The sequence below is a fragment of the Protopterus annectens genome, chromosome 15.part0 (genome assembly GCF_019279795.1).
Source record: "Protopterus annectens isolate FY-2018-M chromosome 15.part0, PAN1.0, whole genome shotgun sequence".
In the NCBI taxonomy this organism is placed as follows: Eukaryota; Metazoa; Chordata; order Ceratodontiformes; family Protopteridae; genus Protopterus; species Protopterus annectens.
Genome location: NC_056749.1, coordinates 569,319,014 through 569,342,904, shown reverse-complemented (window position 1 = coordinate 569,342,904; position 23,891 = coordinate 569,319,014). Strand labels below are relative to the sequence as shown.

The following is a 23,891-nucleotide window of genomic DNA, read 5'->3' as shown; positions in this document are numbered from 1 at the left end:
TGCTTAAAGTTAACCAGTTATTAGCCTTTTTGTTTGAGTAATATTTCAAGTAGTAATTTCATTCATAACATGCAGCAAAGAGCTGATCTTTTCACACACTGACATATGCTTGACATAAAGAAGTATTAGCCTCTTTGCTTAAAAAAATGGTACTGTCATTCATGTGTTGGAAAGAACTGTTATGCATAGACAGCCTTAGGCATTGGCCAAGAAGGTGGCTGCCTAGGGCGCCGCTCTGGCAGGGCCACGTTTCCAGTAATATGGGTGGTGTAGCGTTCATTTGGCTGCTGCAGTGAAGTGTCTTGGTAGAATCAGAGTTAAGGTGGATGGAGTGATTGGCAGAGCAAGGTCTCACAATCATTAAGGAAGCCAACAGCCAAATCTCAAAAATATGCATAACTAGGAGAATACATAAAATATGTGCATTTTGCTACATTTTAAATGGCAGAAAACACCATTTTGGGTTAGGAGGGTGGCCTAGTGGTTAAGGTGTTTGCCTTACAAACACAAGGTGCAGGGTTTGAGTCTCGCAAGGGATAATTGGCTAGGCTTAAAATGGCTCACAGGGCAGTAAGCTTAGTACTAATCTATAAACTCCTATAAAATAGATAGACCAGGATGGAGGCATAGGGTGGTGTTGGGGAGTGCTGTGAAGACCTTTTGTCTAGGGCACCCGTTGACCAAAAACCGGTTCTGCTGTAATGTACCCACATAATAGCTTTTTGCTGTTTTCAGACACCAACTCCCATTTAATCATTTAACCAGCTTCTGAAATACAGACCAAGAGTGCTTGCATTTCCAGGCAGGGGTCTGTCACTGGCTCTATAAAGCTGCGAACTGTGCCTCTAACTGCTCACATCTGGAGCAGCTGCCCCTTCACCCTGCTCTTGTTACCTCATTCATGATTGGTAAATGGAGTGCATAGACAACCATTAATTAAAGTCTGTAGATATTTTCCCCTGCACTGCATCCTTAATTCATATATATACATGTTTCAATGTTATAAGTACTTCATGTATTGGCTTAGATATGTCAATGAATAATTAGGATTGCTGCTATCAGTAAAGTGTTGATCCCTAGAAAGTAAACTGTGAAGGTCTGGCCTGGCCATTGAATGAAAGCATAAATGTGTGTAGTGTGGATATGCAGTATGTGGCATTGACGCAGTATTTATTATTTCAGTAAAATTTTGTATGCGGGTATGTTTATAGCCTCTTTCATCATTTTGTGTTCAACTCATTGGATTTCAACTTGCTGACAGAGAAGGAATGAGGAGACATGGAATTGCCCTAGGCAGGACCCACATTAAAGTCCATTAAGGAGTTTTACTGATTTGAATTTCAGTGATTTGTGATAGACATCCCATGAGTTGAGCAGAAGCCATTTGACAAACAGTAAACCAGGGCCTGTATTAAGCTAGCTAAACTAACTGGGAGCAAGGGGCCCACACTTGTCAGTGTAATCTGCAGTCTAGAACTGTAGCTTAAAAAATTCTTCACTTTGCAGAAAAAATGGTCCTCTACTTGAAACTGTAGCAAGCTGCTTGCTTCACATGCGCTGAGAATCTTGTTACCATCAAATACTACCAAACCTATAGAGTGCTTCATGGTTTCGACCATTACTGCAAATGCAATACAGGCATTTCATTAACAAATGCAGGTAGTACACTGCTGCACCGTAGACCCCTGCCAGTTTTGACCTCTGACAGTTAAGGAAAAAAGAAAAAAAATGTTCTCCTTGATGACCTGGAGGGAAACTCTTCTACTCTGAGATCATAGCAAGCTGCTTGATACAAATGTAGCAGGCAGCTGCTAGAGTTAAACTGACATTGTCCTTATATTTTTTGCAGAAGGCCCTAGATTGATTTTGCCTCATGTTTTTGCACTGCCTCTTTTTATTATTTTCTGGACAATCACTTTGGATTACAGTTAGTAATACCAGACTTCAGAATTTTGTACTTCATATTGTTCAGAAAAAAAACATGTTGATGCAAAACACTTTATTCTATACAAGTTGTAAAGTAGATTAGACTAATATTTAAAATTGCTAGTGGTTTTAGACATTCATTCCTATATTATTTTTGCTTTTATCAGAATTCTTAATCAAATAAGTTTACATTTATGCTACAAATGCAGTATCATTGTTTGGCAATAACTAGATTGTTACCTCATATTTTTGGTCAGGTTCTCATAAAGTTTTTGGCTTTCTGGCAAATCATCAGGAATGGGAGAGGTGGGACTGGGCAATGAGAAAGGTGTGGCTTGGGGGCATCAGATTGAATCCCACAGCTGCTAAGGCCAATCCTACACTCAAAAAAAACATATTTGTTACTTTACTTTGCCACTCATGCTGTATATATATATATGTGTGTGTGTGTGTGTGTGTGTGTGTGTGTGTATATATATATATATATATATATATATATATATATATATATGCATGTCTTGCAATGTAGCACAGTTAAGGCTATTAACTAGGTATGTTTTATTCTGTAGTTTCATTGATTCCCATTAGGTTCTGTTAGCATAATGTATGATTAAACAGATTACTTAATCAAAGCAGTTTTCCCGTGTTGCTTCTGAAAAGAGGCACTGTGCCATGTGAACTAACTGATACAAATTAATTCTAATCTACTATGACAGCTTTTTGAAGTAACCAACTAAAATGAATTCCAATCTGTTTGTATCATGACATCTTACTAATAATACAATAAGTAGTGAAAATATTTATGTTTCTTAAGATCGTTCTTTACGTACCTCTTGTCCTAATAATGCAGTACACACTAATATTATGCAAGCATATGCACTGCCGTAAGCATGGCTGTATCTTTGTAAAGTGTTTGCTCAAGGAGATTGTCTCAAAGGTTTTATTTGCAAAACAGTTTTGTGTAACTGGACTTTCCTGCATAACTAAGTATATCAAGTGGAAAAGACTTCTTTTGCAGATGCTGGTCTGTGGCTGTTTTTATTACTTTGCCTGTTCTTCTAATGGCCACCCCAAAGTGCTCTGTACATAAGTGTTCAAATATTCAAATATTTTAAAATCAAGAAGCATACACTGCAGTTCTTTGAAAATAATATTTTTTTTCTGAAAACCCAGGATTGCCCATTTAACTGAACTAATAAGTTCACATGTTTTTATCTCCGAGTTTTTGGATGGTAAAGTATGATTGCTGTTATAAATCACTTCATGCAAACTAGAATACTAGGGGACGAAGGTCTTTACAAGTTGTTTCTATATTTTTTCCTCTTAAGAAGCATTCACTGCTGCTTTGTTTAGCATTTACAAAGGTCTTGTATAGTTTATACTTGGAGGATAAAGCCTGGCACCAGTATGTTTGCCAAGCATCTCCTTATCACATGCAGACATTCAAACAAAATGTGTTATATAGCCCTGCAACTAATCCATTGCCCCTGCTTTGGATGAAAGTCAGAACATGTACTATACATCTCCGTGCATCAGTATTCCCTTTGTCTAGAAGCATGCTTTGCTGAATATAAACAGTTATATTAGTGACGCACTGTTGTGTGGGTGACAGAAATAAGTTATAAAGGGGGTCAAATAGTCCTTGGTTGTTTGAATGTCTGGTATATCCAGCTGGTCAAATCAGTTCATCTTGCAAGTCCTGAAATGTATATTATTCTGCTAAAATACTAAACATGAATTTAATATAATGCTATTACTTCACTTGTCAACAAATTCATGTTTTGGTTAACTGACCTGCATATGAACAGAAGCAGCAAAAATAAAATCCTATGCACTGGAATCTGTAGTAGATTGAGCAGTAAAACTTTTTATAGGCAAGAGAATTCTTGTATATCAGTTGCATTGTTTTTTTAAATACCTTTGTTAAATTATCACTTAAGACCTAATCAAACATTCATTGACAGAAAAAAACAAACCATTGAACATTTTCTCATTTAAATACAATATACATCTCATATATTTTCTTTCCCACTAACATCATTCCAACATTACAGAAAAATCACTGAATCCCTGCCTTCCCTTAAACCTCACTCCATCTCCTGAAAATTATTCTGTATGCGTTGTTTCCACAGTTTCCATTTTCTGCTATGTAATTTGCTCCTTTCCTTTTCCAAAGATCCCTCTTGCAGTTTTCTCTATTTTATAATGTCATCTGTATTGTTAGTACAGCAGGAGGAGTGAAAGCATTAAGACAAATACTGTAGATACATACATAGAGTACTTTGAGACGTTTGCATTGTTGGTAGGCACACACTTTATATGTGATATAATTAATGACAAAAAAAAAGCTGAATGCTTGATCAGTGCCCTGTTTTTATTGCTTTTTATTTCTTTAGCAAACCGTCTTTGTGATTTCCTACACTCAAGGTTCAGAAAAATGAGATGTCGGTTCCCAGTTTACGTTTCTGCCTCCAGGCATGTCTTGTCCTTGGATCAGATCCTACCTTTTCAGGTGGGGTTTTGTGATTGTGGCAGACCTCTTTACGTCTCAAATATAAAACATGACATGGAGTGGCCTGGGGAAACCATCATTAATATTGCTGCCCAATTCTTGGATCCAGAGGGTTTGTGGTTCACATACACTGCTTTTGCAAACACATTTTTTAAGTTCCATCTGAAGTGGTAAATGGCTGCATTTCCTGGCCATCACATGTGACTGCCCACAAGAAGAAAGTGCATGCCACCATGTAATTCACTCTTCCTTCACTGCCCAGCTTGACTAGCCAGGCTGTCTACTGAGTCACAGGTAGATTTATACTGCTGCTGTTGCAATTCCTTAAGTTGGTCTATCTACTGAGTCACAGATGGATGTGTGCTGCTACAGATGCTTAAGCAGGTCTGTTTACTGAGTCACAGATGGATATGTGCTGCTGCAGTCGCTTAGGCGGGTCTATTTACTGAGTCACAGATGGATATGTGCTGCTGCAGTCGCTTAAGCGGGTCTGTTCACTGAGTCACAGATGGATATGTGCTGCTGCAGTCGCTTAAGCGGGTCTGTTTACGGAGTCACAAATGGATATGTGCTGCTGCAGTCGCTTAGGCGGGTCTATTTACTGAGTCACAGATGGATATGTGCTGCTGCAGCCGCTTAAGCGGGTCTGTTTACTGAGTCACAGATGGATATGTGCTGCTGCAGTCGCTTAAGCGGGTCTGTTCACTGAGTCACAGATGGATATGTGCTGCTGCAATTGCTTAAGCAGGTGTGGCCGATTTGCCTCACTGTCTAGGATAACTTGAACTAAGATTTTTTACCAGTTTAAGTTCATTCTCTTTCCCCAGTTCACTTCCCCAAATGTTTTCTTATGCCGCTGCAGTGTGTTTTTGAACTTGAATGTTGCTTTTGTCTCTGATGCAAGCTAGAGAAAGATTTTTCTTATGATTTCCTTGTCCTTTTTGTTGCTGATTGTATTACCCAAATAAACTTCTTGTTAAACTTTTTTTTTAAACCTGGAATATTTAAACGTACCAAATCGTATTGCATTTTCTTATGAATTACTGAAATGCTCTGGACTACTGTTCTCTCTGTCCTGTGTTCCTTAATGTTTATCTTTGTTTTCCATTAATTAAATGAATTAAAAAAAAGTAAAATAATTACTTGAAGACTTATTCAAAATGCTACTACTGAAACAGTTTGCATGCTGAAATGAATATAATTTGTCCCCATGCTAGCCTCTCTGTGGAAAAAGTGCAGACCTGGCATGTTAGAATATAAAAGCCATTGAAATAATGAAAGAAATGACATAGGACAGTACCTAAAGACATCTCTTGGAATTCTGTTGGGTTGATGGTTTTTAAACTTCTGATAGGGTCCAGATTTTTTTAACGCATGGGCTTTGTCCCAAGACCAGAAATTTGTGCTATCCAGAATATAACCAAGAAAGACCAACTGATGATAATTCTTTTAATGACACACCGGTATATCACCATTGTGTTAAATACTTAAATTTGCTACAGTATGTGCTTATTTAATGTACATGCTATGCATATCACCAAAACCAGTTATGTACATATTATGTGCATTGTTAAATCTCTCGAATAAAAACCCTTACTGTAGCCCCCCCTCCCAAGGCCAAGCCAAGTTAAAAAAAAAAAAAAAAAATGGAACTACGTGTAATTTCTGCACTCGGAAGATAAACAGTAATCCAAAAGACCTAGTCCTGCCTGATCTTTACTCCTAGTACACAAATGTAGTGTTAGATTAAAAAAAAGAGAGTTAACAAAAAGGATTAAAATAAAATAATAGAACGATCCAACAGGAAAATAGAATTATAAAAATTCCAACTGCGACCAGGTACCTCAGAAAGAAGATAAACCTCGTAGAAACAGCAAAAAAGACACTGAGGTAAGGCTCCAGGGTATAAAAATTTAATATCCAAAGAACACAAAACACAAGCGCTTTCACCAAGTAGGCGGCTTCAGGTGTACTGAATTAAAATGCTAACATCTCAATTTATACTAATTGCCATTATGTCTCCAAGTCATTCTTAAAGGCATATTGTAACAAAAAACTTTGTGCATAAAGTCATAACTTATGACATAAATACATACATATATAAACATACATAAAAATACTTAAAAATACACGTAAAAACATATGTCAAAACGTATGTACATTCAAAAGGACTATTTCAACTACGCAATGGTTTAGTCTTTAAAACTGGTCTCAAAGGAATATTTTCATTTAAACCATGTCCTGTGGTTGCTCTGAGTCTGATTATCCATCTTACTTCTAGATTTTCAGTGTGCATCTTAACATCCCCTCCTCGTATACTTTCAGTTATTCTACCTCAACGTCAAGGAGTTGCCATGGGGACTTCTTGCACCAACAGCTACGCTAATGCTGTGATGTTGGGATGAGAGCAAGTGATACTACATAATGTCACCTTTAAAGAAAAGATAAGATTTTTTGCAGATTTGTGGATGACCTTTTTTTAGTTTGGGGGGGGTACAGTTGATGAGCTTGAAACTTTTGTTGAATATATGAACAACTACTACCAGCTTCCTGAGGTTTACAGCGAATCATTCTTATAGGGGAAGTTAATTTTTTGGACGTTACCGTGTTGCAGGACCTGAATGGTCATTTTAATGTCAGGCTATTTAGGAAGGAATGCCGTGTTAATAATTTACTTAATAGAGAGAGCATGCATCCCCAGTTTATATTCAAGAATGTAGCACAAAATCAGTTCTTTAGAGCATCCAGATTAAATGCCGATGTTACAGACTTTGATGTACAGCTTAGTAAAGTTAATAGAAAGAGGTTATGAACCCAACCTCATTGATCAAGGGCTACAAAATGTAATGAAAATGAGACAAAGTAGAGCTAAGCCTTATTTCTCTAATTATACAGCAGTTAATAAGAACAGCGAGAGTGCGAATAATTCACAACCATTGAGACTATCTTTTAGTTATTCTAGGGATATAAAATATTACACTAACATCATTAATAGAAATTGGAATATTTTAAGTTCTGATGCACAAATTAGCAAGTATATAGGAGCTAGACCACAGTTTACTTTTAAGAATCAGAAATTTTACGTAGGCAGTTATGTTATCCAAAAGTAAATGCTGTACTAAAGGTAGCAGACCCTGTGGTAAATGTAACTTTTGTAGTTTTACAGATACAAATATAACTTTTCAGCATCCGGATACTCAAGAGATCTATTATTATATTTTTTTCTGCAGTTATATCTATACATGTAGCTTAACTTCAAAATATCTACATAAATTGAAAAAATGTATTTTTTATGGAAATATGTTTAGCTATTCCCTCGTGTGTACATAATTCTAAATCAATTTAGTGGTGTTATTGTCACTGCTGTTTTTTTCTGTTTATTTCTGTTTATCAAAAATCAGCCTGACTAATGTTTGAAACTCACCTTTTATCATAGTGGCTACTGCAAGAGCAAAGATGTTAAATAAATACAAGAATACCTAAATCTTCAAAGGTAAACAGTGTAGTATCATGGCTGACCTGCAATACTCTCGCTTCATTTTTGTGCCCCTAAAACCATCTTGGAATCATTTCTTGGCGGCATGGACTAGTCATCCTTGGGATTGTGTGATGACTGTTAATGCTTAGTCTTCCATTTGGTTTCCTTTTTGTGGACATCTACATTACAGCTACATTAGTTTGAATCTCTCAGTGTGATATCAGACTGGTATGCTGTTGTATTCATCACGGCATAACCTTTTAATTTCCCCTTTGATCTTCACATGTCAGTCTCAGACTTGTGCAGCATCATTACAGAGTAAAATTCATATTCTTTGAAGTGGCATTAACAAAAAATTTTAAATAAAGAGATAGCTGTGTTGACCTTTGTTGATTTAGAGGCAAATATTGAACTTTAGTTCAGGAAACTGTTTTCTATAACCCATTCTTTTCTTTAGTTGTGTAGATTTTTTTAAGTTGGTCTGTACATGGCCCAAGACTTAAGCTAAGCAGGTTATATCTCAGTGGAGATTCATGTCATATTTCCTTAATGTGGTATTGTCAGGTGGTATTTGAAACAAATAATTTATTTCCCTTATTTGCTTCTAAAAATAAATCTTTACTTCAGGAATATTTTGAAAGACTATTTTTAGAAAATGTGCCAGTCGGAATTTCAGTATTCCAGAAGTAGAAATCTATCTTTCTTTCTTTCTTTGATTAACTGGTATGCAACACTGATCTTCTTGGACTAATTTCAGGTTATATGTAGACATTCAAAAATTGAGGCATACATACAGCACAATAAAAAATGAGCGCAGAGTATTTAGAGATTACAATACAGAAATGAACACAGAGTATTTAGAGATTACAGTACAGCAAAGGTAGTACTACTTTTAAAAATGGCATATTTATAGATAAATATATCATTTGAAGTTGTAGGTAGGCCAGGGGGATGACAGAAAGGCAGAAGAGGACAATAGGGTGGCAGGAGGAGAATGTGTAAGAAGGTAAAGAAAGAAGCTTAGTTTTGGGGGGAAGGATGAAGGTGTGGTATAGGGTTAATACTTGGGGGTAGCTAGGAGGACATGGAAGTTTGATGTAGGCTTTCCTAAAGTACTCATGACAGGCCCAAATACTGTGTAACAGTTTTTACAGAATGTGACAGAGTCTGGGGTGATTGACTTTAAAGATTATATGCTCTTCCTTTGTTTGCATGAATTTTTCTCAGGGTGCTCTCTTTTCCTTTCAACTCCAAAATCGTTTTGGTTAATTTAACTGTACTAATTTTTCCACACATATTGATTGTGTTTACCCTTTCCTTGTAGTCTTGGTCAAGGGCCAGAAAAGGGCTGTATTACTAACCTGATTAACACACATGAAAGTAAATTAGTTTTTACGTATTTTGGGTATTTGTTTTCTTGTCGTGTAAAATAGTGTTGTGGATTTATGCAAATATATAATTTTGTGTGTGAGAGTTTGTGTGCATGTGTGTGTGTGTGTAATGGGACTACTGGATTATGATTGGGTTTCCTGTGATAATGAATTTGTGTTTGAGAAGTTGATGTCATATTTACCTCAAGTGCAAAACGTCTTGTTTAGGGGTAAATCTTGACATCCATTTCAGGAATATATAACTAGTTTGTTATGATCAGGGAGACCTGCTCATAATTCTTTGTAGTACAAGACATTTCAGCTGAAACAGTTGGCATTGCCACAGAGACCGCATCCAAAATCTAGGTGTACCTGTGAACATCCTTAAAAGCTGTTAAACCCTCCATTTTTGTGTTCATGTATGTGTATGAGTCAGAGAGATGAAAGTGTTTTACAGCTTTCTGACCTGCTCTACCTTCTTACCAACTTTCTCTGGTGAGTGTTGTTTATACTGTAGCTTGAGACTAGAGCTTAACAGAATTGCAGAGTATAACAGAGCTGTTCTGCACCTGTTTGCCAGAGATTAGCATAGCAAACTTCTCTTTTCCATGAGTTTGGAGTGTAAGCAGTGTGCTGTGTGCATTACAAATCTTTTACCTTTAACACATCTCTCCGTGCTTATTTAATGTGAACATGTTTATTTCTGTAGTATATATCAGCAATAAGTGATAACATCATCTTTAAAATACGAGTAAATATTTTTTCTCCATTCTGTGGTCACAAGCCTGTTCTTTTGGCACTTAAAATGCATTGTACTGTTCTTAAACACATTTTCAGAAAAGTCTAACCACTTATGAAGCACAAAATCTGGATGAAAACCATAATTCAGAAGATGCATAATTGCTAAATAGAACCGTGTGCTTCCCATGTATTGTTCACTAGCATAAACCTCAAGGTGTAGTCTTTAAGAGTAATACCAGGAATTAAATATGAAAATAATTTGTCGTATGACTGCATGTGCTTTCCATGATAAAATGTAGCTTTACATTTCTCTCTTACTGATATTAATAACATCTGCTACTTTTTTGTGTTGTGTTACTTTATCTGCAGTGTAGTACATTCTGGAATTGTTGCTTGTCCAAGCTTAGTTGCAACACTCATAGTACTAAAAGGAGGTTAAAAGCTTGGATACCTTTTGCAGAATTTATCACGTTATACATGTTTGCTTATGTACATATATAAACATGATTCAACTTTTATTTTTATTTTATTTTACATTTGTTGACTGGGTTAGTGTGGCTGGGCTGAGTGGCCTATTTTCAGCAAAGACCCGGGGACAAAAGCTCCACAAATTGAATACAATTATTAAGCAAAGAAATTTAGTCAATAAGCAAACTCATTATTCTACAGTATTTACATACAGAGCAAAAACTAGTTTTATACAAGTATTTGAGCATGAAGGTTGTGGCAAGAGTAGACATTAGTCCAATTCCCCAAATACATTCAAGTTAATCTGCAATGTGATAGAAGAAAAATGCTTTTGTTTCAAGTATGCCATATATAATTCTACTGATGGAGAAAATAAAAGAAGTTGAAAGGGAGGAAGAAGGATAATAGGGGAATAAAGGAGAAAAGGCTAGGAAGAGAATTTTAATGGTTAGTTAGTAACTTAAGCAAGGGAGGATTTGTAAGATTATAAGAGGGGGGGTAGGTAAGAGGGAGGAGGTAGAAGACGAAGAGGCAAAGGGGGAGTAGTTTAAGGAGGACTAAAGCAGTGACAAGACCATTTAGTTTTTAGATCGTCTCTGGTAGCTTCTTTGACTTGTTTGAGGTTTTTGAGTAATCTAATTTCTAATGGCAGTTTGTTCCAAAATTTGGCAGGGTTGTAGCTGTATAGGTTACAACCAGTTTTGGAATTAGGTTTATACATTTGTAGCAGGTTTAGGTTTGAGCTATGTAGTGACCTAGGTGGGGAATATTTTGAGATAATAGAAATTAGGCTAGGATAGAAAGATTGCTGGTATGTAATTAAGTGCAGTATTTGTAGCTGAGAGAGGGGGAGCTGGTGGGGTAATTCCAGCCAGTCTAGGTGTCTTAGAGAAATACAGTGATGAGTCTTATAAGTATGGTTTGCAGTGAATCCAGCCACCTTATTATAGTTTAAGTTTAGCTAAGAGTGAGGAGTTCAGATTAGTAAAGATGTAACAGCAGTATAATAGGCCAGGAAGAAGGTATGCATGAGAGAGAATTTTTCTGGCATTGCTTGTTAGGAACTTTTTGTTACGATAGAGGAGTCCAAGTTTTTGATGCATCTTTTTAATATAGTTATGCAGATGTAGATCAAACTTGAGTTGGTTGTCAGTTGTTACCCCTAGCAGTTTAGAGCTGGATTCAACAGTGATAGCTGTGTCATTGAGGGACAGTATGGTGAAAGTAGATTTGAGATTTATGAGGGTTTTTGGGAGTAGGAGTTTAGTTTTCTTAGGATTGAGAATTGGTAGGTTGTCACTGAGCCATGATTCAATTTAGTGAAAGCATGCTTTGGTAGTAGTGTGGAAGTTAGAGGGGGTGTCTGTGATGGTTATGACTTTAGAGTCATCTGCATATTGTATGAGGGATGACTGGGGACAGGAGGTATGCAAAAGATTAGTGAAGATATTAAATAGTAGTGGGCTAGAATAGATCCTTGAGGGACTCCCATTTTGACTGGGAGGGGAGGGTATAGAGCTGAGAGGAAATAGTGGAGGAAGAGAAATTAAGGTTTGATTTGTTCAGAAGAAGGGCATGAGAGACCATATCAAATGCCTTAGAGAGATCCAGGAATAGGCAAGAGACCAGTTTATTATTGTTGCGAGCTAGAGAGATTGTATTTATGAACGAGATTAGTGCAGTTGTGGTACTATGTTTAGGGTGAAAGCCATGCTGGGTAGGTGTAAGTAAGTTTCCCTGAAGGAGGTATTGCATGACTTGTTTGTGAAAACATTTTTCTAATATTTTTGAGAGAGGAGACAGGACGGCGATAGGTCTGAAATTAGTGATGTCAGTGGAGTTATCTTGTTTATGTATGAATAGAGTGTAAAATCTTTTCCATAAAGAAGGAGCATATGATTTAGAGACAGAGCGATTTATTTGGATAGATACAGGGAAAGCCAGGGGTTCAGCTGCAATCTTAAGGAAATAGGGATGAAGATTATCAGTGGAAGGAGAGCAGGGTTTAAGTTTAGGGAGTAAAGATTTGATATAGTTGGTAGGTACTGTTTTAAGAGTAAATTTATTTGAGGGGTTGGGGCAAGGAGACGATTTGGGAGAGTAGCTAGTATTTGATGAGGGAAAAATCTTGATCATCTTTGGTATAGATTCAATAACGTCAGTGTTGAATAAGGCAGCTGTTTGTTCAGATGAGTTGTTAGAGCAGGGTTTAGGGGAGGAAGGGTGTCTAGGATGAAAGATTTGGTTCATGGAGTTCCAGATTTTTGGGGTCTGAGCTTTGAGCAGAGGGGATGTTGGTATAGTAGTCTTTTTTGTCTTTGTAGATGTGTTTTTTTACCAGGTTTATAAGTTCTCTGTATGTTTGAAAATGTATAGGGAGCTTAGTGTATGTCCAGGATTTCCACATCCTGTCTCTATTTTTCATTAGGGAATGGATTGGATTAGTTAACCAAGGGGATATATTAAATTTGATCCTGACAGAGCGGAGAGGAGTGACAGAGTTCAGGATGTTTAGGAAGGTAGAGTTTAATGAATGTACAGCTTCGTCAAGGGGGAGAAAGTTTAGATGTGACCAGTTTATTCTGGAGAGATGGTAATTGAAGGTGACCAGGCAGAAGATGGAAAGTTTGCGGAAGGTAATGTAGTAAGGAGTAAGTCTGATGACCCTAACAGGGGAGTGGTCACTAAGGGAGTTGGGCAGAGTCTCTGGATTATGGTATTTGTGGGGGTGGGTGACTAAAATCCAGTCTAGAAGGGAGCTAGGGGAATTATAATTGTTGGAATAAGTGGGTGAAGAGATTAGTTGCACAAAGCTGTGCAAGTTGATGAATGAAGTAGGGTTTGGTGCTTGTAGAGTAAGCCAGTTAATATTTGCATCCCCGAGAAGGATGGTTTCATTATGAATGTTTTGGGAGAGGTAGGAGAGAATGTTTTTGAGGATAGTAATGCTGTCCCAGGGGGAATATAGATGGCAATGACAGTGATAGTTGTGTAACTGTTTAAAGTTTGCCATCAGGAGTTCAGCAGGAGAGAGGGAGGGAATGGCTATGTTTGGGCTAGAGGGAGTAAGATGGTTGGAATAGACAATGGATACTACACCACTTTTTTCTTTTGTCTATCAAGCCTAAGGATGTTGTATCCAGATGGGAGGATATTGCTGTCTTAGTTGTGTGGTTTTAGCCATGTTTCAGTCAGGGCAATTATATCTAGGGTATATTTAGCCATCCAAGCATGGAAGCCAATTATTTTGTTAAGAGCACTTGTAAGATTCAGAGTATAGAAAGATGCATGTTTTCTTGTAGAAGTAAAGTTGGTAGGGTTTGGGGGTTAATGTCATCAGCCGAGGAACTGGGGCAGGGACCAGGGTTAGGGTGAATATCATCTGACAGGAGTAGAAATCTTTGGAGAAGGAAGTGTTTGATTAGAAGGTACTTAATTTTTTCATCTAGTGTAGTAGACTGGAAGGGGGTAGTCTGATTTTAGGGAGTGTTCAGAGGAAAGTGTGATGAGCATATGGGGAAATTCAGAAGGGGTTGCATGGAATAGCTGAGATTGATACTAGAGGGATGAAAATGGTAGTGGTGTTATTTGGGAGTGATAGGATGTGACATTGTAAAGAAGGAGAAGATGAGGTGGTAAGAGAAGGGTTATGCTTTTGAAAGGCATGTTGGGGGAGAGGGCGTAGATAAGTTGGAGGTGGGAGTTTTGGTTTAGAGGAGTGTGAGTGAAGGATAGGTGAGGTGAAGCAATAGGTTGTATGACAGAGTAAATTATGTAGTCAGTGTAGATGTAGATAGAGACCAAGTCTGAAAGTGCAAGACCTGTAGTACTGGAGGTGGGACTGGGAGGCAGGAAGGGGTGGGATATGAGTGGATGGATAAATATAAAGGCAGTGATATGGGGTGGGGGTGGGAGGGGAGCGATGAGCCCGAGCGTAGCGAGGGCGAATGGAGCAGGGCTACACCCGTGTCAGAGTATCACGCTGTAAGAAAAAAAAACAATTAGCTGGAAGCCTCTTTGGAAAATGTTCATACAGAGACTACTGGTAAGGCTGGAGAAAGAAAATAACACACTAATTTCTAATGGGAAACAGCCAAGATTGTCAGTACAGACCTTAGGGGGCTAGGATGTACAGTACAGAGACAGGGAACACATTGAGCGGTAATAATGAAAATAAAATTATGAATGACTGACTAGCGTTCCAGGTAACATGCTCTCAAGGGGTCTCAGCTAAGAGCTTCAGTTTAGTAACTCAAATAGTATTTATTAGTTTGCATACGTATTCATTTGTTTGTCCTTAGAATGGCAAGTGATGGACTTTGAGTAAGAAGCGACCAGAGAATGCCGATCAACCACTTTCGCAAGGTTTCACAGTGGGATGCAGCTTGGATATAACTGGGCATGAACTGAGGAGGGAAAATATGATAGAGAGGGTGGATTGCAATTTAAGAGCATTCATAGAGACACAGAAAAGACAAAATCAGCACATACAGCTCAGGAAAGCATACTACACATATTCCATAGTCAGTGTCTCATGAGAGCCTAATTTAGCGATTGTCGCATTCCTTGCACAATATGGACTGAGAAACACTATAGTTTATAGGAAAAGCACTTAACAGTCCAACTAGCAACAATTTAGCCTCAATACACCTTAAAAGGAACAGTATATTACAGTTCCACTTGTTCAGCAAGAATAAAACTCCAGTAGTTTAAACAAAGAAGCAACTCAAATTTAGAGAGAGCAGCGCAGTAATACTGTACACGCAATTAATCTTCTTCTCAGTGTACAGTATTTACAGCCAACAGCAATGCACAGCACATTATAGGTACATATGTTCCTTGATATGATCTCTAAGGGCTCTATCTGTTTTTCCCCCAAAGAAACAAAAGCATACTGAATGTTGGGCTAAATAAATAATATGTTCTGAAGCACATTTAGCTGAAATGTTAAATAAAGATAAGACTGTTATTTTAAGAATGAAAATTTAAGGAAAAGAGATGGACAGACTTGTCCATGTGGGAGATGTTCCATGTGTAAATATATAAGTAACAGTAATAAGTTTTTATATCCTGACACAGGCAGGGAATATGTATTTAACATTTCAGCTACATGTGCTTCAGAACATATTATTTATTTAGCCCAACATTCAGTATGTTTTTGCTTCAATGTGGGAAAAACAGATAGAGCCCTTAGAGATCGTATCAAGGAACACATGTACCAGATACAGAAAAAAAGTCATGTTAGTGCATTATCTTAACATATTTGAGTGAATGACAACACACACAATTTTACTTTTTTAGTTATAGGTAAAATATATGACATCAGAATGGAGGACATTAGAAACAGGACAGAACAGCTTGAGGCAAAATGGACTAAAAGCAGATTCTGGACATGGGTTAAACGACAGGATACCCATAAGACCAAAACTTAAAGCAAGATCATTGAATAAATGAAACGTTTAGTCATTTTTATGACATGCTTACATTAAGCATTAGAGATTTTTAACAGTATATGTTTATATTTGAGCACATTTTTATGTTTGTATATTTATATGTGCATTTTATATATATATATATATATATATATATATATATATTCTTTATACATGTGTTTTTTTATGTGTTTAAATATTATAGTTTTTAGATTCATGTTTACACAGTAAAGGACTGAAAGTTTTTACTTAATGAAGGATGTTTCTTTAAGATGATTGTGACTTAATTAGTTGGATCAAGGTATGTAAGTTGCACAGTAGACAGCATGCATTTGTATTTGAAGAAGCAGAAGTTGTCTGTGAAAGCGTTTATACATATGTGGTTGAATAAAGAAGAGTTTTTTACACTGGAACTACCTGCCATTTTTTGGACTACAAGCATTTTACATTTTAATATAATTGTCAGATGAGCGCTTTCAAATTACTCAAACCCTTCTTCAGATCTGATGAAGGGTTTGAGCAACCCGAAAGCGCTCATCTGTTATATTTATTTACAATTATATTAAAACATTTTTTTATGATTTTTGCCATTGTAATAACACTAGTTCTTTCATTATTTTTATACACACACACACACACACACACACACATATAGAATGCATAATGCATTCATACTGCCAGAAGGCCAAAACTCTAAAAGCTGAAAAACTCAGTACACGTTTTATGCAGGTGAGGCAAGCCCCCATGCACCCTCACACCCCCTGCTAATTATAAATATACCAAATCCGAGATCACACTACAGCGGGAAAATAACATATTCCTAGACTCCTCTGTACCGTGATCTTAACAAATTTCTGTTTTTGGCATTTTGTGTTCATTATAATGCTATCTAGCATTATAAATGTCTTCTCTACATACACATACATATCTTATATATATATATATATATATATATATATATATATATATATATATATAAAAAATTTTCATCCATCCATCCTCAACCCCTTTTGCACATTTTGAACATGGAGTCGGGGTGTCACTTCAACAGTGGCAGTCGTTTTGAGCCAAGATTTACATTCCCACGGTAGTTCATCCATACCATTCACTCATGCACACACTCAGATCTACAGCCAATATAAGACTGTCCAATCCACCTGCTGCATGTCTTTGGAATGTGGGAAAAAATGGAGCACCCGGAGGAAACCCACGCAACTGCTGGGCGGACATGTAGACTCCGCACAGAAGGCACCTCTGCTGAGAATCGAACCGGAGAACCTCTTGCTGTGAGGCAACAATGCTAACCGCTGTACCACCGTAGCTGCCCACAAATGTTGCACACAGACACACATGCACATACGCACACATTTTATATACATATATGAATATATATATATATATATATATATATATATGTTTTCATATATGTATATAACATGTGTGCGTATGTGCATGTGTGTGTGCAGCATTTTGCTGATTAGTACCACGAATGAACAGCAAAATAAATAAAATAATTGTAGTACAAATTCCTTGCAGAAATAGTGTTGTACCATTATCTAGCAGCAAGCCTATGGTTGTTAAAACTGTGCAGTGCATAAAGACACAAAAGAAGCACGGTTATTTTACATTTAAAATAGTCACCGGAGATTAAAGTGGAAAATTTAAATCTTTACATTTTTCTAAGTATATATTACATAGGTGCAATATATTCTGTGTATGTGTGGAGGGGTTACAATACACTTATTCTGTTACTTATTTAGTTCTGCACCTATCATAGCAATGTCTGCACTTCAAAGAAAAACGGCTTTAAAATAACTTTCACTTGCTGACTAGATGAAGCAAAAGCAAAAAAAATCTGAACTAGGATAAAAAGTGCAGGTCAGATGTTTGACTAGACATGCCCAGTAGCTTTAACAACACCGTTTTATGTCAGCATTCCTTGTGTATGTTCTGATTTATTGCAGTTTATATAAATGGTACTTGTCAGACTTTGTGAGTGGGCATTTAATAAAAAGATATTGTGCTGTTTTTATGGAAACTGGTGTGTGAACAGACGCATTAGCCTATGTGTGGGCAGTATTTTCCTTGGGAAGGTGAGATGCATGGTGTAGATCTGCAGTAAACCTATCTGATTCACACTTGGAGGACTTGACCCTTCTGTAGGGTCCTGGAGTTAACTGTTCAGTTTAGTTGTGGATTTATGAGCTCAAGACTAAAACCACCCACCGAAAGAAATGAGTGTGTATTGCTGCGGCATTTTTCTGTGTAATGCCTTTATGGAAGACCCTACTGTCTAGTGTAAACTTGCCTTAGATCTTTAACATTATAAGTGTTTACAGGAGCACTTCTGTGTGCGTGTTGAATTCTGGTATTCTTGTCACCTGGGAACATCATGTTCATTGTCTAACATGTTGAAACAAATGCTGTTTAAGCCATCTGAGCTTTAAACTCTTAAGCTGTATGACCAGGAGGTCATATTAACTGCTTCTAAGTATTCTGTTCCATTTTTCTCTCACGGCTGGTTTGTCACCATTTTGACAGCTAACTCTTTTAACTTCTGTTCTTTTCACAGCTATCTTGAACTTGGATAACTCTGTGGTTGACCTTGAGACTCTGCAGGCGCTGTTTGAGAACGTGAGTATTCGCCTAATAAACACAAACCTTGCCTGACTTTTGCACATGACTTCAGCAGTAGTTGTTGGCAGGTTGTATAACAGCCTGTATTACAATCTGCACTCCTGCTCCATGTCACAGTGCAAAGATTAGAAAGCTTTTGAATTGTGAGATTTTTAATGTACTTAATATTTAATTATGTATTACTGTGATCAACTGTGAATTACTAGGGATTCAGACAGTATTGTTGTTTGCTGCTCATCTTCAAGTGCAAGTATTAAGCACTGCACCATGGCCTTCCTTCACAGTGAAACAAATGCATTGTCTGCTAGAGAGATTTTAGGATTCATGGAGTCAAATGAGTCTGGTTCAGAATCAAAAACATCATAAATGTACATTAGACTAAGATAGAAAATAATTTAGACATCTAGTCTAAGGTTTAGTGTCACCAAAAAACATTTTCTCTTGTATTATAGTGGTCACCTTTTTTCCTTGTTCAGCATGGTGCTCTTGTTATTTAGAAGGCATGCGGTAAGAAGGATACAAATGAACACTAAAGTTTGTGTTACCGATCTGATCTAGTCACAACAAATACATGCATTACCAAAACAGGGTGTGCCCTTTTGTTGGTGTGACGGCAAACATTGTGTACCTCTGGACATCAGGGAGGTTGCCTGTTGTTCTACGCTGGACAGTTCATGAACAAGCATAGAGGTGATGGTATTTATTTATTTTATGTATTTTTTGACTCTCATGTAGTTGACCATCAGCTGCTTCTATGCTTCTTGTCAATCAGTGGATGTACCGAGCACTCCTACCTCCCCTGGACTTATTCTAATCAGCATTCAGGGCTGCTATGGAGACTGAAGCATCCAATGGTTGAGCCATATTGCTGCCAAGCTTTACTGATTTATTTTCCACCCCTGTTTACTTCTAGTCTCACTTCAAGGGTAGGACATGCAGTGAGCTTCCGCACAGAACTACTACTGACCTTCGCAATGGTCTGCTGTCTGTAGACTGCCCTGCCCACCCACAACAGCACTATGCAAGTGTGCCCCAAGCATGCATGACTCCCTCATTCCCTAGGATGGGTGCACCCATCCTCCTTCCTTGTGCTGTCAAGCACCTGAGCTGCTCTTGGAACCTGGGTTTCCTGAGCCATAGTCAGAGCTTAATCTCTCTACACAGCCAATGCAGATGGAGGGTGATTGTATTATTTGTGAGTATAACTGTGTTAATCACCATCAAAGGGATATATGTAAGCAATAATACCCAGCTGAGTGAATTGTGCTGGATAATATACAATTATGCAAATTGATTCTGTGGTCATATACCCAATCTGGAGGGTCTCATTGCCTCTGGAAGTTCCTGTATTGTCCGTTACTGCACTCTGGAAGGTATTACAGCAGTTAGAAAATGGGCTGTCTAGTCTTGGCATTTTGTCATTTCCTTTTAAATTAAACTTTGCATTGTTTAATTTTTTGATGTAAAATGACACAGCCGTTAGAAATATAATGTGTTCTATGTATACTTGGTCCTTGCAGAATAATTTGTACTACTTTCAGTGAAAAATTATAACTTGGTTGTAGTCCTCCTTTGGTTACTCAGAGGGTAGGAGAAAATGTCAGACTGTTTGGTTGCTAGTTTTCTTGTGTCTGTGTTTGTCGATATGTGCATGTACAGTGGCTATAAAAAGTGTACCATACCCCTGTTAATGAGACCACAATAAATCATTTCAAAACTTTCCCCACCTTTAATGTGACTTACAACCTGTACAATTCAATTGAAAAACATATCTGCTAGGGGAAAAAGATAAAAAATAAAAAATGTACAATAAGCTGGTTGCATAAGTGTGCACACCCTTAAACTAATATTTTGAAGCACCCTTTCCAAACCATCCATTTTTGTGACTTCAGAATGTGTTCTTGTATCTCATAAATATTTTATTCTGTCTCCCATTTTTGATTCCTTTGAGGTACTTTCAGAGATCATGTCATGTTTACGTCTTCCTTCTTTTTACTGTTGTATGCATTAACTTGTTTTGTCCTACATTTCATGGTTTCAAGTCCAAAGTGTGCAGTTTACGCAACACTGTTTTTCTTTTTTTACCTCTGCTGAACTGTCTTGTTTATGTCTAAAAATATGAGTACTCAATAAGGAGTCTGACCAACTGTCTGCAGAGCTGGAAGTTATTTCCTTGTTTTCTGCAATATGTCAGACTTTGCATCCCAGAGTCCTGCCAGCATGCTTTGCTGCTTCATCACAATGATTGCTTACCTCTGGGTTGTCTGTTATGACTACTCCCGCATGCCTTCCATTTTTGTTATTGCTTTTGATTGCCCTGTGTTCCTTTCTATTTTTGTCCTCGGTTGTGTTTACCTTCAGTCTTTTGTTTTTTTCCTACGATTTTCTTTTCCAGTTTTAATTTTTTACACTGGGTATAACATGGTTTCAGTTTCAGATGACTCTCTGAAAATCACTAGCAGATACGGGACATCACTACAGAGTATCTTTTGCACCCCAATAAACATGGAAGACCAGTATTGCCACTTAAGGAGCCTTCTGAGCAAAAAAGCAGGTTGTCTTGCCTAAACTGCTGTCAGTAGTCCAGTCAGAGCAAGAGCACACCAGCAATAGTTTCAAAAGTATCCTTAGGGCCTCACTTCCTGTCCAAATGGTCAGACTGAACAGGCGGGAAGGCATCCTGCAGATAAAGAAGCATTATGTCGCAGTGGGCTACCTGCGAAGCAGTAGGTCATGTCTATGTGCTGTATGCTACATCTGGCACCTCATAGCTGTTGCCCCCCAAAAGAAGTAGTAGTAAAGTTAAAAGGAGAAAATGTTACAATTTATTTATTTATTTATTTAATATTTGTTTACCAGGATAGTCCGACTGGACAACAGGTGTCCGTTTTCAGCGGAGTCCTGGGGAGAATAGCTCCACAAAGTTACAAAGTGAGATGAAAAGTTAAGAGAGTAGTTAACAAAGTTCAACAGTAGTTAAGAGAAAAAAATATTTAAGTAATATTAACAGTTAAACAAAATGCAGAGTTTTTGCAACTGATATTACAAATACTGATATTACAGTAGGAATAAATTCAAAAATTTTTACACTGCATACAAGATGTCTAAGTGGAATACAAGTCAGTAGAATAGTGTTCATTAGAATCAGTAATTGAGTATTACCTAATATAGGGTGGGTTCATGGAGGGTCATTACAGTTGCATATATGGTTTTCATGAAGGTATGATTCGAGGAGTTTTCTGAATGTGCTAGGGTTGTTTAGTAGCCTGAGGTCTGGGGGAAGGATGTTCCATAATTTTGCAACTTCATAAGGGAGTAGAGATTCTCCTGAGCTGTTTTTAGATGTGATGACTTCAGTTAGGGCTTTGTTACTGAATCGTAGTTCCCTGTTGGTGCTGTAGACGTTTAGGAGGCCTTGTAGGGAAGTGGTTTTATCATGCTGGTGTAGTATTTAATGGGTTCAGTTGAGCTGGTGGTAGTGTAGTAAGTATGGGTATTCTCACCAGTGTAGTTTCTGTAGGGACTGGCAGTGGAGAGATCGTGAATTAGCATTGGTTGCAAACCTAGCTATTTTGTTATAGCAAGTTGTAAGTTTCATTAGGTCAGTTCTATTTAGATTTATTAGCACTGGGGATGCATAGGCTAGCATTGATAAGAGATGAGTTCTTGCTATGGCAGTTCTAGATTCAGAGGTTAAGAACTTGTTGCTACGGCAGAGGCAACCTAGCTTTTTGTGCACTTTGAAAATGGTTAGGGATATGTGTTTGTTATATTTAAGTTGTTGGTCTATTGTGAGACCTAGGAGTTTGGCCTCAGAGACAGGCGTGATGAGAGTATTATTGGCAGAGTGAATGGAGAAGGTGGGGCTGTTGGTCTTATTTTGGGTGGAATAGCATTAGGTGAGTTTTTTAGGGTTCATTATCACTTGAGAGTTGTTTAGCCAGTAGGTTGTCAAGGTAGCTACTGAACCATTGTATGGTGGAGTTGTCAATGTTGAGTTTGGAGAGGTAGGATAGGAGTTTATTGTGGGAAACTGTGTTGTATGCTTTGGACAGGTCTAGGAAGGTGGCGGAGACCAGTTTTCTTTGGTTTCTGTATGAGTTTATGGTGTTGGTGAAGTAGATTAGGGCAGTAGTGGTACTATGGCCTGGTTGAAATCCGTGCTGAGTTTTAGGGAGTAGGTTGTTGGAGAGCAGATGGGAGAGGAGTTGGCAGTGGATGCTTCGTTCAAGAATTTTGATAGGGGTGAAAGGATTGGGATGGAATGGTATTTGGAGTGGTCGGTGGAGGGGCCATAGTTGTGAAAGTGGTATGATGTATGAGGTTTTCCAGAAGGATGGAATGTAATGTTCATTAATGGATCTATTTATTAGTAGTGAGATTGAGTAAGCAATGGTTTTTGATGCAAGTTGAAGGTATTTGACTGGGAGGTTGTTGGCTGTGAGAGTGGTAGGTTTGAGTTTAGCTAGAAGTTTTTGGATGGTTGATATAGATACTGGTTTCAGTGAAAAGATGGTGGTGGTGATTTGGTCTTTGAGGGTTGGTGGGGGGCTTGTATCATTTGAGTTTCAGTATGGAGGAGGTGAAATACCTATTGAAATTGGAGGCTATATCTAAACTAGTGCCTTGTATATTTGGTGGTGTGGTGGTTTTTCCGGGTTGGAGGGTATTGTTCACTGCAGCCCAGAATTTCTGAGGGTAGTTACTATATTTACTTTGTAGTGATATATAGTGATTTTGTTTGCCAATTTTAACCTGCTTTTTTGCCATATTTCTAAGTTCTAAGAAGGTTTGTCTAGTCTTGGGTGTTTTATGTTGTTGCCAGTTTTTCCATGCTTTGTCCCTTAGTTTTAGGCCCTTTGTGGATTTCTGTAACCAGGGGGCAGGATTACTGAGCATTCTAATTGTTTTGGTTAGAGCTAGTTGGGTTAGGATCATTAGGAATGTGGAGGTAAAGTATTCTACTGCCTTGTCTAGAGGGAGAGTTTTGATGGGAACCCAGTTATAGGTTTTTAAGGTTTCTGTGAGTAAGTCTGAGGGGAAGTTTTTATGGGAGTAGGTTTGAAGCATGGAAGGTGGATTGTTGCATTTAAGTTTGTGTTGAAGGATAAAGGTTGCGTTGTAGTCACTGAGAGAATTGGGTAATGTCCCACAATGGTGGGTAGTGTTGGCTTGGTTAGTGAGGATCCAGTCTAATATGGATTCTCTTATATTGGTCTTGTCTATACGTGTGGGAATAAGGATTAGTTGGGTGAAGTTTTATAGGCTGATTTGGTTGGTGGGTATTTCATATTTAGGTACTAGGCTATTGGCCCTAGGGCCTATGC

General features: G+C 37.7%; 1 protein-coding gene across 1 annotated transcript in view; it reads left to right on the top strand.

Annotated features, from left to right (window-relative positions):
- The window catches only part of LOC122789858 (formin-2-like), a gene marked incomplete at its 5' end in the record, with an annotated part of 2,118,086 nt that overhangs the window by 1,197,887 nt on the left and 896,308 nt on the right, over positions 1-23,891 (top strand). Inside the window, 1 exon segment of the mRNA XM_044057292.1 lies at positions 18,500-18,561. Coding sequence (XP_043913227.1) covers positions 18,500-18,561 — 62 coding nt within the window.